At 43.1% G+C, this 17284-nt stretch overlaps 1 protein-coding gene across 1 annotated transcript in view; it reads left to right on the top strand.

The window, feature by feature from the left end:
• Positions 1 to 14870, top strand: part of COX16 (cytochrome c oxidase assembly factor COX16) — a 52479-nt gene extending 37609 nt beyond the window's left edge. Inside the window, exon 4 of the mRNA XM_075844568.1 lies at positions 14494 to 14870. Coding sequence (XP_075700683.1) covers positions 14494 to 14607 — 114 coding nt within the window. The 3' untranslated portion in view covers positions 14608 to 14870. The remainder of the gene's footprint in view (positions 1 to 14493) is intronic.
• The last annotated feature ends 2414 nt before the right edge of the window (positions 14871 to 17284 follow it).

Below are 17284 nucleotides of genomic sequence, written 5' to 3'. Positions count from 1 at the left end.
GCTCGGTATGTATTTATGTGCTATCATATGTTTTTAAATATAGGATTTAAATGTGCTCAGCCATCTATATATAATATAATAGCGACTTTGTATGAGAGTGGATACATGCCAGAACTGTGTAGACATCACGTACCGTGTGACATGTCTGTATTTTATCCATTTTTCACAGTCCTAATTGCATTCTATTGTCATTAGATTAGATCTTGTAGACGAGGTGGTCCTATTACTAGTATGAATGAAGATTTCGCACCCAAGCACATTTCTAAGCCCCAGATCACGCAGACTCTTCTTTATGGGAGATGGTGGGCAGCATTTAAAATACTCTTTACGTCCATGTATGAGATCTACACAGATAGATCTCGATTTCTGTATTCCTTGTCCTGGACTCTTTGTATGCTGGTATACATTGTCAATGTAGATTCTAAATGTGGACAAAGTGCTGTCCTCCTAGCCATGGTCCTCGAGATCTGCTCCCAGGTCAAGATATATTATAACACAAGGCTTGAGTACATGATACGCTAAATTTAATAACCTTTATTCAAAACTAGTTGTGCCAGGGTCGAAAATTATCACCTATCCACAGGATAGGTGATATTTGCCTGATTGCTGGAACCCCATTCGATCACGATTCGGGGCTCCCAAAGCGCCCGTTCCTCCTCACTGCAACTCCCGCTTGAATGGAACAGCGGTCGAGCATGCGTCCACCTCTTTATTCAATGTCTATGGAACTGACGGAAACAGCTGAGCGCTGTACTAAACTGTTCTGTCATCCCCATAGACTTTGAATGGAGCAGCGGTGCGCATTCTCGACTGACGCTCCATTCATTGTCCTCCACACTGCCGTCAAGCAGTGAGGAGGAACAGGGGGTTCGAACCTCCATTCTCGTAAATGGTAGGGGTCATAGCGGTGGGACCCCAGCGATCAGACAATTATATAGGTGATAATTCTTGATTTTGGGAATACCCCTTTCGGCTGCAGTTTTCTAGCAATTTTCATGTCCTTCCTAATTGCTGTGAAAAAACGCATTGAAAAAAATAATGCGTTTTATAGCAAACAACTGCATTTTTGCGATGCGGTTTTTGACCGTACGATTAATACGGATGGAGCCCATGGCAACCATGTTCTTCACCTGTAAGAGCCGCCCGACCAAAAGCTCCATCGCATAACCGCGGCAATTCGCAGTAAAACACGTGCAGTTCTTACGATGCATTTTTCTCGGCAATTAAGAAGCTCATGAAAATCGCTACTCAACGTCAGTAAAAATGCAATGAAAACGCCCTGTGGAGTCCCAACCATGGGATCTGGACTTGTGACATTATATCTGTAATTAAAGGTTAATGAGGTTCAGTTTTGCATAGGGGTATAGAGAAGGGTGTATTCACGTTGCATTCGCAGAGTATTGGGAGAATTTCCGGACACATACCTCTGACATATGGCATACATCGGCCACAGGATCCCATGTTAAAAAGTATTCTGCATGACTTTTTGTTGTGGAATGCCTCTGTATAGAATGGTGTAGTTCACTATAGAGGTGAAAAATGGTATACCGGCCCAACGGATGCCAAAATAATGTCCTGTCGGATTAATGGGGCCCTATTATGTTGGGTGTACGCGCCAGGATATATTCTGGCACGTATGCTGTACAGTGCAGACGCAGTATTGCGACATCCTTCATTGCATAATTTTCAATTTCCAGCACATTTCTATTAAAAAGGGAAAAGACAACCTAGACAACCTTTTAATTGGATTTTCCAAATAGGAATTTAGTTGGAGAGCCTCTAGCTGAATTCAAAAAAAGATTCACGAATCTAGGGATCAGGGAGCAGAAGTAATATTTTTAATGTGATCATTATTTATTGTGTATATATAGTACGGCTACAGTACAGGAAACCTCGTCCCTCATTCAATGGCAATCTACCATCCGCTGTAGACATGAGTAAGATGTGATGGTTGTGTCCTGTAACCGTCTAATGCAGGTGTTCAGCAGAGGCAGGATTGGGTTGAGATTGCTGTTTTGTCATCCTATCCATCTCCCTACCAATATGAAGATTGTTCTGGTGCTCACACGATTGCTTTGACCCATAGGTGACTGCTATTTCTTTTGAATTGATTTTATTCTTAGATGTTTCCTTTTAATACTTTGCACTCTTAAGTTGTGGTAACTTGTATGGTAAGAGTAGGGACAAATACACAACTTCAATGAAAAGGTTTTCTAATTTTTTTGTTTTTATCTTCAATCCCACACAGAAACCGGAATGGGGGGGATAGACGTTTTAACAAAGAACGAGGCTCAAAAGATATTCTATATGGGATTTATCCCTTTCTTTATTTAATCCATTTACAGCAGATCATGCATTTTGGGATATATTAAGATCCCTAATCATGCAGATATGTTTTTTTATTCTATATTTAACTCCCATCATGGCACAGGATAGAAAAGATATTGCATATTCTTTGTACCCTAGGATGTGCCATCTCCTGTGCTTGTTGTACCCTAGGATGTGCCGTCTCCTGTGCTTGTTGTACCGTAGGATGTGCCATCTCCTGTGCTTGTTGTACCCTAGGATGTGCCGTCTCCTGTGCTTGTTGTACCCTAGAATGTGCCATCTCCTGTGCTTGTACCCTAGGATGTGCCGTCTCCTGTGCTTGTTGTACCCTAGGTGTGTTCCGTCTCCTGTGCTGGTTTGTACCCTAGGTGTGTTCCGTCTCCTGTGCTTGGTGTACCCTAGGATGTGCCTTCTCCTGTGCTTGTTGTACCCTAGGTGTGTTCCGTCTCCTGTGCTTGTTGTACCCTAGGATGTTACGCCTCCTGTGCTTGTTGTACCCTAGGATGTTACGCCTCCTGTGCTTGTTGTACCCTAGGATGTTACGCCTCCTGTGCTGGTTTGTACCTTAGGATGTGCCGCCTCCTGTGCTGGTTTGTACCCTAGGATGTGCCGTCTCCTGTGCTTGTTGTACCCTAGGATGTGCCGCCTCCTGTGCTTGTTGTACCCTCTTATGTTCCGTCTCCTGTGCTTGTCTGTACCTTAGGATGTGCCGTCTTCTGTGCTTGTTCGTACCCCAGGATGTGCCGACTCCTGTGCTTGTTGTACCCCAGGATGTGCCGATTCCTGTGCTTGTTGTACCCTAGGATGTGCCGTCTCCTGTGCTTGTTGTACCTTAGGATGTGCCGTCTCCTGTGCTTGTTTGTACCCTAGGATGTTCCGTCCCCCGTGCTTGTTTTTATCCTTGGATGTGCCGACTCCTGTGCTTGTTGTCTCCCCTAAGGATCACCTTACTTTCCTGATTAGTCATCAGAGAAAGAATGCTGAGAAGGACACAGTAAAGACGTTCTTGCTAGCAACCTCTACAATTCTCATGGCGGGCATATCTCTAATACAAGCATTCTTAGCCAGCTATTGTAAAGGTGAATGCAAAAGTAAGGGGGAGGCTTGGAAAATATGTAGGGCGAAACATGAATAAAAGCATTGTGGATGAAGAAGCGCACACCTGAAGGTCACTTCGAAGGGTAGAAAACCAAGTCAGGTCTTTACATAACCTACTGAGTAAGTGGCACTGACTAAATGAATTAAAATAATGCAGTACAACAAAATAAGAGAAGGACAAGACTTCTTATGGATGTAAGTCATGCAGCTGGCCGAGGACGACTGTGAATGGGTAATGAAGTAACTATGGAATAGAATGCATGTGTCTGCCACCTTATATTTACTGATCTGCTCAAGGAGGACCTCTTGAAGTGCCTGATTCAGGGAGGGGGTTGCTGTATACTGTGAAAACCAGCTGAAAAGGACATTTAGAGGAGCATTGTGAGCAGTGGCGGATTAAGTAAACCATGGGCCCTGGGCTGTTCCTCAAGCTTGGGCCCCCTTGTCCACCACCGCCCTGCCACGTCATGTCTATATTAAACACCACCTTTCTGTGTGAGCATTGACAAATGAGTGCTACGATTCCCCATGTCAAAGGGCTGTGTCCCTACATATTGACAGTCTCCAACCATCGCTGACAGTATCACACTGTGTAGGGACACATCCTCCTGACAAGGGGAATGGTAACACGCATGTGTCTATTAGTCCTGGGTACACAAAGACTTTATGTGGAATACAAGGATTTCCGATAACTGACATGTCAGGAGAGGTGACAGATCTATAAATGCAATGACTCACAGGTGATGTCTTCACTGATGGGTCGTTCTCTTTTCTTCTCCATCTGACACAGACCGTTATGGCGACTTCTCCTGATGACTGCAGAGTTTCCTGATGAGAAATCTTTTTCCCTTGATTCTGTAGCCATTTTCAGCATCTATAGCAACATAAAAATTTAGACATAAACACCATAAATTGTCTTATACCCCAGACCCCTAAGCAAATTAAGACCCAGGCCCATACATTAACTCAAACCAATAAATTCAGTCCCCAAGAGGTAACTAAACTTTTAAAAAACATTTGGCGTGTCATAGTGAGAGTGATATGTCAGAAGTTTTGATCGATGGGGGTCCCAGCATTGAGACCACCACCGATCACTAAAACAAAGCAGCAGGAGTTCTCGGGTGAGTGCTGTTCCACTTCATTTCTGATTGTCTTTCCTCGTCGCGGTGTACGGACTCATAGACTTTCTGTTGTGCCCATAGACCGCATGCTTGGCTATCAGAGGAAAGACGATCAGAAACAAAGTGGCTCCTCACTCACCTGAGCGCTTCTGCCACTTTGTTTCAGCGATTGGTGGGGTCTCAGTGCCCGGACCCCCACCGATTAGAACATTTGACATGTCACTATGACATGTAATTTTTAAAAAAAAGTTTCGTTAGTTACCCTTTAAGCAGTCAGACACCCCTCCCCAGTGCATCTGACTGACTGCTGAGTGCCCTATGGGAGGGTCTAAGCTTCTGACACTTAGGGCGGATTTACACGAGCGTGTGCGTTTTGCGCACGCAAAAAATGCGGCGTTTTGCGCGCGCAAAAGACACTTAACAGCTCCGTGTGTCATCTCCATATGATGCGCGGCTGCGTGCCTTTCGCGCAGCCGCCATCATTATGACACTCTGTATGTTTGTAGCACGTGGTGCTTTTCTGTTTGCAATCATAGTTTTACTGCTGTTGAGCAAATCACGCACGTCCCACGGAGGTGCCTCCGTGTGGCATGCGTGATTTTCACGCACCCATTGACTTCAATGTGTGCGTGATGCACAAAAAACGCAGAAATATAGGACATGTCGTGAGTTTTACGCAGCGGACACACGCTGCGCAAAAATCACTGACGGTCTGCACTGCCCCATAAACTTACATAGGTCCGTACGACACGCGTAAAAAGCACGCACGTTGCACGGACGTATTACACGTTCGTGTAAATCCGCCCTTATGGCTCTGGGGGGAAGGAGTTATTCCCCTATAGAACCCTCAACAGTCAATCAAACGCTCTGACCCCCCCCCTGCAGTATAATAACTACCGAGGGCTCTATGGGGGAGATTATATTGCTTGGGGGGTTCTGAGCATCTGACTTACTGCAGAGGGCTCTATGGGTGGGAAATTATTTCACACACAAAAAATGTGAGATTAAACACCCTATATACAATTCACACTAACACCACACACTATATATTCAAACTACACGCACACACTATATAGACTTACATTATAGACACTATATACACACAGCACAAACTATATACACACAGCACACACTATATATATATATACACAGCACACACTATATAGACTTACATTATGACACACACAAACGCACACACTTACCACAGTCTCTTCCTCTGCGGTGCTTGTCTCTGGCAGCCTCCAGGACCTTAATCATGTGACTGTGACGTCACCACAGGTCCTTCACCCTCTAGTTTCAGTTTTGCCGTTATCAGGCAGCTGCTGGAGATTTAAACAGGAGGGACAGTGCACAGCAGCACAGAGGAGCAGACTGTCCGGGAGACTCCAGCACCTGCCAATCACAATCTCTGACAGTCTGCTCTCTACAGCTGATGTGCTGTGCCCCTGTTCCCTGGCCGCAAATGACTCCCCCTGCACATCCCCCCCCCTCCTCTTCATCAGCAGCACGTGGGACCGATAACCGCTAGAATGCGGCCGGCAGCAGCAGCCCTGGAGAGTTTTTTTTTCACTTGTGTGCGGTTTGGGCAGCTATGGGCCCCCGTGCAGCCTTGGGCCCCGGGCGGCCGCCCGAAACGCCCATATGAGGATCCGACACTGATTGTGAGCTGCTGCATGGTCCCCTCTATCAGACATTGCCAAGACTGGTCTCACCCAATTCGGTTTGGTTGAGATCAGCTGACCGGACTCGCCTCCCAGATGTCCTTTTCAGCTGGATGCCATGCACAGTATCCAGCCCAAAGCTCTGTAATATATTCAGTAAGTGCCTGTCGCACATTAACTCCTAAAGTACCCAGTATAAAAGTGGCTGTTCCATCAGGACAAACCCTCCTGAAAAGACAGATTGCCGCTGAAAAGGAGATCAGCGGTTTGGATCTAGCTGTTGAACGCCAACCCCCCCCCCCCCGTGTCATAAGCTGTGTCACACACTGATAATGGTTTACTAGTGAGTGTAATTGCCTCCACTGAACAGATCCTTAAATTGACAGACATAGGAGACTTAGGGTATGTTCCCACGCCAAATCAAAAATGGCTGAAATTGACAGAGCTGTTTTCAAGGGAAAACGGCCTCTGATTTTCAGCTATTGTTGTAGACGAAAACGTTACTTGAGGTGTTTTTTTAAGCCATTTTGGAGCTGTTTTTCTATTGACAAAATGAAAAACGGCTCCAAAAAATGGCTCAGGAAGTGTTATGCTCCTTTTTAAGCGGCGTTTTTTTACACACCATTTTTAAAACGTTCCCGATAATTTCCCTGTGTAAACAGGGCAGCGATCAGGGATCAGCAGACTAACGCCCCATGTCGGGCTGTGTAAAAGTTCCTTAAAACATTAGGAATAAGGAGTGTGAGTGGATAACGTCTTTATCTGGAGCTTCATCTTTAGGATCACAGTATCTGTAGTCACAAGAGATTACTGAGGTGTTTACTTCATGTTACTCTCGTATTCTTTGCACACAAACATGCTCATTGGAGACACCATTTGTCTAAGCCATCATCACTCTTTCTACAGTATCTTCTGTGCTTAGACTAATGAAGATGATTTCTTCCTGGGCTGAGGACATGTAAAACAGGTTGTTGTAAGTATTGTATAGTTTGTCACCTAAGGCCCAAGACCAAGTAGGAGCTTTAGACTTGTTTTTAAAGACGCCGGTTTACTTTTTTTTGTCACAGCATTTTATTTTGATTTAGAAAAATCAGTTAAATGTAAATAATTGGGGAAAAAGAAGACAGAAATTATACAATTAACCCCTTAAGGACGCAGCCTAGTTTGGGCCTTAAGGCGGGATTCACACGACCGTGTCGGCCGGTAAAATCGGCCATTTTGCCCGGCCGGTTTGCATTAAGTTTTGCATCCGTGCCGGGCCGGGCAGATCCGGACAGTGACATCAGCGGCAACTCCTGAAGGGGAATCCCCATGTGTTCGGGGATTCCGCTTCAGGAGTTTCCCCTGATGTCACTGCCCAGATATGGACAGAGACATCAAGCGCTCTGTCCAGGAGCGGAATACCCGAAAACACGGGGATTCCGCTCCTTCAAGGAGCTAAAGTGCGGATAGCACATAGCAGAGCGGGGAGATACCTCCCTGCTCTGCTAGAGTGGCGTCGCTACAGTAGTAGCAGCCGCAGCAGCAGCAGCAGCTGCAGCTACTAGCGGCGCCATCGAAGGTGTCGCCGGGCCAGGGTGCTTTTAAAACAAGCAGGGGAAGGGAGCCAGCGCAGCGCTCCCTTCCACCTGCTGTACACCCCGGCCCTGCCACACAGTGTACAGCGATGCCATTCGTCAGAATGGCATAAACTCCTCCTCCTCACATGCACTCTGCGCTGTGAGGAGGAGGAGATAGAGCGCAAGCTCCGGAAAACCCGGCCATCACTCGGGACACATCCCGGTGATGGCCGTGTATTACCCGGCCCCATAGACTTCTATGGGAGCCGGGCGGCCGGGTACCCGGGCGAAGATAGAGCATGTCCTATTTTTTGACGGCCGGTTTTACCGGCCGTCAAAAAATCGGTCGTGTGAATAGTCCCATTAGGGGTCTATTATTCCTAATGCAGCCGGGTGCCGGCCGATTTATGAACGGCCGACACCCGGCCGGGAAACCCTGCCGTGTGAATGAGGCCTAAGGCTCAGAGCCCATTTTTCAAATCTGACATATTTCACTTTATGTGGTAATAACGTCGGAATGCTTAAACCTATCCAAGCGATTCTGAGATTTTCTCGTGAGACATTGGGCTTTATGTTAGTGGTGAAATTTGGACGATATATTCAGTGTTTATTGGTGGAAAAATTGCAAAATGTATAAAAAATAGCATTTTTCTGAGTTTGAATGCATCTGCTTGTAAAACAGACGGTTATACCACCCAAAATAGTTACTAGTTCACATTTCCCATATGTCTACTTTAGATTGGCATCGTTTTTTTGAACATTCTTTTATTTTTCTTGGACGTTACAAGGCTTAGAACATAAACAGCAATTTCTGATATTTTTAAGAAAATTTCAAAAGCCTTTTTTTTAAGGTACCTGTTCAGTTCTGAAGTGACTTTGAGGGGCCTATATATTAGAAACACCCATAAAACACCCCATTTTGAAAACTAGACCCCTCAAAGTATTCAAAACAGCATTTAGAAAGTTTATTTAACCCTTTAGGCATTTCACAGGAATTAAAGCAAAGTGGAGGTGAAATTTGCAAATGTCATTTTTCTTGCTGAATTTCAATTGTATTAATTTTTTTTCTGTAACACAGAAGATGTTACCAGAGAAACACTACTAAATATGTATTGTCCGGATTCTGCAGTTTTTAGAAATGTCCCACATGTGTCTCTAGTGCACCCGTGGACTAAAACACCAGCCCCAGAAGCAAAGAAGCACCTAGTGGATTTTGAGGCCTCTTTTTTTTTAATTAGAATATATTTTAGGCAGCATGCCAGGTTTGAAGAGGTGTTGAGGTGCCAAAACAGTTTTTACACGGCACGTATTTGAATTGGGCTGTGAAATTTAAACAATTAAATTTTTTCCAATAAAATGTCATTTATCATCAAAATTTCTTATTTTCACAGGGAACAAAATGAACAAAACACATTTTGTTGCCCAATTTCTCCTGAATGCAGCAATACCCCATTTGTGGCGATAAACTGCCGTTTGGGCCCATGGGAGGCCTCAGAAGGGAAGGAGTGCTGTGTGTTCTTTGGAGTGCAGATTTTGCTGGATTGGTTTTTGGATGCCATGTCACATTTGCAGAGTCCCACAGGTATCAAAGCAATGGAAACCCACCATGAGTGACCCCATTTTGGAAACTACACCCCTCAAGGAATTCATTTATGGGTAATGTGACCATTTAGACCCCATGGTTTTTTCACAGAACTTATTTGAATTGGGCTGGGAATTAAAAAAAATAATAATTTTTTCCAATAATATGTAGTTTTAGCTCAAAATTTCTTATTTTCACAGGGAACAAAATACCCCATTTTGTTTCCCAATTCGTCCTGAGTGCAGCAATACCCCATTTGTGGTGATAAACTGCCGTTTGGGCCTATGGAAGGGCTCAGAAGGAAAGGAGCGCTATTTGTTCTTTGGAGTACAGATTTTGCTGGATTGGTTTTCGGGTGCCATGTCGCATTTGCAGAGCCCCAGAGATATCAAAGCAATGGAAACCCACCTGTAGTGACCCCTTTTTGGAAACTACACCCCTCGAGGAATTCATTTATGGTTGATGTTACCATTTTGACCGCACAGTTTTTTCACAGCACCTATTTGAATTGGGCTGTGAAATGAAAAAAAAATCATTTTTTCCAATAAGATGTCATATTTTATCAAACTTTCTTCTTTTCACAGGGAACAAAATACCCCATTAATGATAAGCAGAGCAGATTTTCATCAGTCAGAACTGATCGTACCGTACACGCAACAAATATTATAAATGAAAAAGTATTTGGAACATTACTTCTCTGGCCAGCTTTATATTTGCTGACTATATGTTATTTAAACATCGGGCTTTACTTTAAATGAATATGTAAAACCAATTAATGGACTCTTATATCTTGCATTTATACTTTATTTTTTTTAGTCCAACTTAGGTCTTGTTTTCTTTTGCGTTAGAGGATCCGTTAGGGGCTTGCGTCCCAGATCCGGCTGCGGCACTGTTCTTTCCGATAAAACCACAGACAACTCAACTGAACCCATGATGTCAATGCGTTCCGTCAGCCACCGGTGGTGTCCGTCGTGCAATGGAACCGGCACTTCAATTTTTTCCCGTTGGCTCTGATGGAGCAGAACAATGGATAGCCTAACGCAGATGTGAGCAGGGCCTTAGCGCTCCATCTTTTCACCTGATGCCGTATTATTACACAACTCAGTGGCAGAATACACTATAGTAATGGCATAGTAGAGATGAACTGCAGTACCAGACACAGCCAACGCACGAGAGAGGCACTATTTCTAGGGGAAAAATGGGACACTTTCTTTCTAAACATGGAAAACGCCTTCAAAACTTTTTCATCCCCTTCAACTCCCAGTTTGTATTAAGTATAAAAAAAGAATTCACGGATAGAGATGAACAGAGTCATGTGTTATGTGACCATAACAGACCTCAGATTTTTGAATTTGCAGCTGCCAATTCCTTATCCGTATGGAAAAGAGAAAACCGCCCTAAGCACCCACTCTGCTTTTTAAACGGCCTGAGACTTGTGGGGGAAGGGGTGGGATGTATAGGGAAACTAGGTATTGTGAGCAAAGCCAAATCGGGTTCAAGTAGTAAATCTTTTGCATTTGTATTTGACACTGTTACTGTGTGTTCTTCTATATAATATCACATCGCACTTTACATCTAGTTTCCCTTTAAAAACCTTTTTCTGTTGTTTTTTAATTTTATTCCATTAGAGGGTTCTGAAACTTCAGGCAGCCGGTGGTCTTTAGCTTTTACTGTGAGAATTTTTTTTTTCCCTGTAGATGTAATACGTTGCCAGTCCAGATAAGCTGGGAACAGCATAATAATGAGATGTTACGGATGTATATTATACATTTACAAGTCATATAAATGTCTTATCTATCAAAGATTGGGGGTAACCTTGCAAATATCCTGTCCTCCGTTCCTCTTCTCAATGTCACAACGAGGTAACAATGAGGAGAGTCTGGATACAAAGGCAGGTTCTAGGAAACTGTTTATAACATGTATAGCAAGGAAGATGGGGCTGTGTGTGACTAACGTGTAGCCCCTCTGTAGATAGTGCCACAGTTCCCTCTGTAGACGATGCCACGCAGCCCCTCTGTAGACGATGCCACGCAGCCCCTCTGTAGACGATGCCACGCAGCCCCTCTGTAGACGATGCCACGCAGCCCCTCTGTAGACGATGCCACGCAGCCCCTCTGTAGACGATGCCACGCAGCCCCTCTGTAGACTATGCCACGCAGCCCCTCTGTAGACTATGCCACGCAGCCCCTCTGTAGACTATGCCACGCAACCCCTCTGTAGATGCTCCTTCATTGAATTCAGCTCCTGAGGACGCAGATACATTTAAAACTGGGAAATAACAAACCGAGAAAACTGAATTGTGCAAAATGACATCAGTTATCTGTGCTGAATTAAGTTTTTCTTATTTTTCTTCAATTTAATTGCTCAGCCCTAATTTGTGTGTATGTATACTATTATTGTGTTGCATTGTAAAACTTAGGATGTGAAAGTGACTAAACGGTGTCTTGTCCATAGGGATACACCTGACATCTCTGTGTATATGTTCTAGGTTTATATCCATCTGCTGACACACAGTCTGGTGTTCAGGGGTTGAGCGATTTTTTTTCATTGTCATCCTTTAATATCTTGTTTGGTAGTTTATCTGCTCGGTGTAGACGGCAACCTGTCACACATATTATAACAGATTCAGATGAAAAATTTCAAGTCCCCTGTGCCGAATAGCAGCATCGTTTATCATGACTACTCATAGCTTCCTCTGTACTTCTAAACATACTTCTTGTGGTCGTGTGTTCCTGTGTTTTTAGCCAAATAGTCATCCTATAATGTAGTTTGTAGAGTGCCTGCAGGTATTTTTCTCAATTCATTGCAGAACTTTGCCTTGGGGGCACTATTCATACTATAAAAATTGCATGCAGGGATTGTAGCCTTTCTACTTCCGAAGGCAGTAAGTGAAATGGCGCACAGCTGTCCCTGGGAAAGAAGGTCGAGTACATGCGGTGACACAAGTGTTTGCAAATGTAAGTTTCACCCTTGAATATCTTAGTAAATTCTAACAAACTTGTCTGGCAGTAGCATTGCTAGGGTCTAATAAAATCAGGGACACAAGCCCCAAGACACATGTTTTGCACCCCTTTAAAAAATAAAATTAAAAAATAATAATAAAAAAATAAATTATATATATATATATATATGACCCTGGATATTATTTCATAAAAAAAAAACAACTAATAACCACTAAACTATGTATTATAGCATACCTCCAAATATTACAATCATATTGCAGGCTTTGCCACCCTTCACACTCACAAGGGCGAGGGTTGGTTGGGTTGAGGGTGGAATACTTAATATAATAATTCTTGTAAGTTATTTTTTTATATGTTTTGTGAGTGATATGAAATAAGATTAATAAAGTAATAAAAATTATTACCTATACTGTTATTAGACAAAAAACACTACACACATATTACCACTACATAGTAACTGAATAATAATACATAAATATAACTAAATAAAAAAAATATTACCACCATACATTAACCATATAGTGGTAGATACCAGTTGCACTCTGTAGAACGTATAAGTGAATGCAGTACAGTTGAATTCAATGACTCATAGTTGATGTCTTTTCTGATTGCAGTCGTTCACTTTTCCTGCCTTCCTATCAGGCCCAGAAGACCACCATTAAACTTCTCCCAGCCATGACTTCCCACTGCAGAGTTTGATGCCCGGAAATCTTTGGCTTCTCACTTTTCCAGCACCCCCTACCTTTTCCCCACCTACACAAACTCCCTAACCTTCCGCTACCCCCAAAGCTGTGCCTGTTGTTGCCACATTTACCCCCATTACTGTACCTGCTGTGTTGGCAGTGCCCCCAATTACTAGTGTGATAACTATTGTTACCCCAAAATATTGCCAAACAGATAGTGCCCCATATTGTGCCCCAAACAGCAGTAGTGCCCCACACAGTAAGGCCCCATGCACACGAACGTGCTTCTGCGGCCGCAATTCCCTCGAAAATTCATAGGAGAATTGCGGCCCCATTCATTTCTATGGGTCCATGCATACGACCGTGGTTTCCACGGATGAGGCCATGTTCTGCGGTCCAGGCTCATAGAAAATAATGGACAGGGGCATGTGCACGGCCCACGATTTGCGGGCGGCTCGAGGATGACACTCCGCGGCTGGCCAACACGAAAATCACGGCCGTGCACATGGCTACGGTCGTGTGCATGAGGCCTAATAGTGCCCCCTTTTAGTGCCCCACACCGAAATCATGCTGCTTTCATAGTAATCCAACAGAAAAAAGTGCTCTATATGCCTCCATTTGAAATCAGAGACTCATGCGCCTCTATGGAAGTTCTCTGTACAAAACAGTCATAATTATACCGTGTGGATGAGCCCTAAGCCATTTGCATTGCTGGCTCCCAGTGTGCTATGGGCTGTTATGTGGGTGTTCCTACCTCACTATAGGGATTCCGTTCCCTTGTATTGTATTTCAAGTAGGCACAACTGTTTATGAATGAAAACTGTCCAATATTCTAGAATCTCAGAACAGCTAAAGAGAAGATGTAAAAAGTAACATTGATAGGCACCTGTGACATATGGCCTCCACTGATCCCCATAAAAAGGGGCATTGGCATTCTGTAATGTACCTGAACCCCTTTAGTGGTGAGTGCAAATTTCCATTACACAAAATTTTACACCACCTCTTCAGAAGCTTTGCATTGGATATATTCGCTAAGGTTCTGTTGAAATAAATATTGCTGATGAAGAACTGCTGATGCATGCATTTATCGACTGCTGCAGATCCTAGGATCTGAGAATTTTGGGGGTCTCATCTGATGGACCCTCACCTATATTATTTTATCTATGACATATTAGAAGAGTTTTAAACATGGAAATCCACTATAAAATTACATTACTAAGCTATTGTTCAGTATTCATTGTAGTCCATGTGTGTCGCTTTGCTGCTTAATTCCGTGCCAAAATTTGTGTGAATTTAGTATTTTTTTTATTATGTTTCGCTGCTACTAATATGCACTTGATTATTACAAGTATTTTCGTTTGACATGCATTTTACTTGCCTGCTATTATTACTCATTTATTTGTGAAGCTGTAAACCTTCTGAATCATATTTTTATTTTCTGTTTGTGCCCTACTATTACCGTACGTCTAAGACTGGTTTCATGTTATGTTTTCTGCAGTCATTGAAGGAGAAGTCATTTGACGAATGGAAAAACATCCGAGGGCCTCGTCCATGGGAGGACTCTAAATCATACCAAGACAACCAGAGGATGAACATCACCAAAGAGACATAAAATAAATGGATTCTTCATAGTGATGCCTGCTGAGGACAAAAACCATCATTATATTCCATTTCATGCTCATCATTTCACAGTCTATACATGTCATGTCTACTGGTGACCCCATGGCTTAAATAACAAATATGCCCCAGCAGTCTCCCAAAAATGTATTCTGCCTCTTCACCAGGTGGACCTTGACAAAGCGCGGATCCGACCTGTGACTTTGTGATTGTTTTCGGAGACCGGTTTCTTGTTAATATTAAAAAAAATGTATGCAATCCTGCACTTCAAGTATTTTTTCAGATTTCTGCTCATGATCGCTGCAGACAGAATATTAAATCTTCCACATAGGGCCAGTCACATAAATTGATTTCTATACAGAACTGTAGACCCTGCAGAACAGGAGCCAGTCAGAGTAAAGAGGAAACTGCGTCCTATGTAAGATAAAGCCTGGATTATCTATGGTTTACGAGTCATTTAAAGGACTTTTTTATAACATCATTATTGCAGGTATTTTGTTGATAGCGTGCAAAGAAACTGCCTGATATAGGTTTTCTGGAGTAAAGAATTCATTAATTGATTGTCTAACTAGGTATGATGTCAGAAAGATACTGCCTACCCGGCCTTTTCAAGAAGAGAGGCTTGCTGCAAGCAGAGGCAAGGACAATATATAGTATATCGACAGGTACACCTTAAATGGCCACGGGATCCCTTTTCTGTGAGGCTAGGCTGCCGCATACGCATATCCCATATATACAGTAAATGTCTCACTTTTAATAAATTGGCTTATGAAAGATATTATTATTTTTTTTTGTAAATAGTTTTTCTTTTATATGCAAGCAACTAAAAACAAAAAGTTGAAAATGACTATAGTATGTGACAAAAACAGGATATGATGCCATGTTAAACAAGTTTGTTCACACGCGGAAGATTTGTTGCAGAGATTTCTGTGAGTAAAAAATACATTAAAAGGGTTATTCGAGTTCCACATTTTTTTTGCAAATTGCTGAGAATTCGATAAAAGAACAAAGGAAGCAATAATCCTTCTTTTACCTGGTAATCCAGCGCTGACGCTCTGGCAGCACTCCTGGTAATTGTTTACATCCACATAGTATGTGCCTGCTGTAGCCATTCTGGTGCACAGACAGCCAAAGATGCGCCTAATTTGATAAGAGGTGTGCGCCCCTTATTAAAAACTTCCTGACGTTTGATGTATACGTTTGAGCACTCCATACAACCTGGGTTTTCCCATTTTCCCCCTAAAGAAATGTAAAAAAAAATAATAAACATAGTCGGTATTGCCAGGTCATAAAAGTCTGAACTTTTACAATATTACAAGAAAGCGACAAGGAAGCAGCACTCAACGTAAAAAAAACCTGTATTTATTTCACCAAAGGTTCACAACAACGTTTCACCCTCAATTAAGGCATTCTCAAGCTGATAATGCCTTCATTCAGAGGGTAAGACGTTGCTGTGAACCTTTGGTGAAATAAATCCAGTTTTTTATGTGGAGTGCTGCTTCCTCGTCGCTTTCTCGTGGTATCTATCAGGAGGGGGTCACTCCTGTGAAGCTTTGCACCAGACTTGTTTTTTTCGCTACTGTGTTGCTCCATCTGCCTCGGTATTTAAATATATTATTTAACACGCACGGTGACCACCGTAAAAAACAAAACAAAAGTAAAATGATAGAATTGCTGTTTTTGTTTTTTTTTATCACATTATTTCCCACAAAAAAATGGAATAAAAATTGATGATCAAAACCCAGATGTACCCCAAAGTGGAACCATTAAAAACAGCTTGTCCCTCAAAAAAATAAGCCCTCACAACTAGGGCGGGGCAATGAATCAAAACCGTCATTCAGCACAATTAATCAATGTCGTCGTACGAATTTCGGTTTTATTAATTATTTTCTCCCGGTTTAGGGTACGAACGCACACCGCGTATTCAGGGGGGATACACTGCATTAAGCTGCGCAGCGTATCCGCCCTAAACGCTGCAGAGATTGCCATCCGATATACCGCACCACACTGGTGCGTTATTTCGTGTGTACATTCCGCTGCGTAAATGATCGCACATACTTCCCTCCTCTGATGTCCGCTCCGGCCTCCCTGAATGACGTTGCAGGCCCATGTGATGCTGCAGCGGTCACATGGCCTGCAACGTCATCCAGGGAGGCCAGACTGGAGAAGAAGCAGGGAACTCTGGGTAAGTATAACTTTATTTTTATTGTTCACACTTGCGATTTTTGCGGCGCATCGCTGTGATTCCACCGCAAATATCGCAACACACACTTCTTTGTTGCGGGTTTAAGCACCCCATTGAATTCAATGGGTAAACCCACAAAAGAAGAGTTGCGTATCTGCAGAATTAATTGACATGCTGCGGTTGAAGTAACCGCACCGCAAGTCAATTTATGTGTGTTTTTTTCCGGCAGAAATATACCGCTACGTGGGCACGAGATTTGTTGAAATCTCATACACAGTTGCTACTGTAATACGCTGCAGATTTCCCGCAATTAATCCTTTTAATGCTGTGTGTGTTCCTACCCATAAACTGTATTTGCATCTTCAGCACGCAGATACAGTTGAATCCAATGTTAGAGCAGGGGACCCTAAGGGACAGGGTTATTATTTTTATCAGGCACTATTGGGAGCAGCTTTGGGGACATTATACAGCGAGGGGACATCTATGG

This window comes from Rhinoderma darwinii, chromosome 12 (assembly GCF_050947455.1).
Source record: "Rhinoderma darwinii isolate aRhiDar2 chromosome 12, aRhiDar2.hap1, whole genome shotgun sequence".
Taxonomy (NCBI): Eukaryota; Metazoa; Chordata; class Amphibia; order Anura; family Rhinodermatidae; genus Rhinoderma; species Rhinoderma darwinii.
This window is presented reverse-complemented; position numbering and strand designations above follow the sequence as displayed.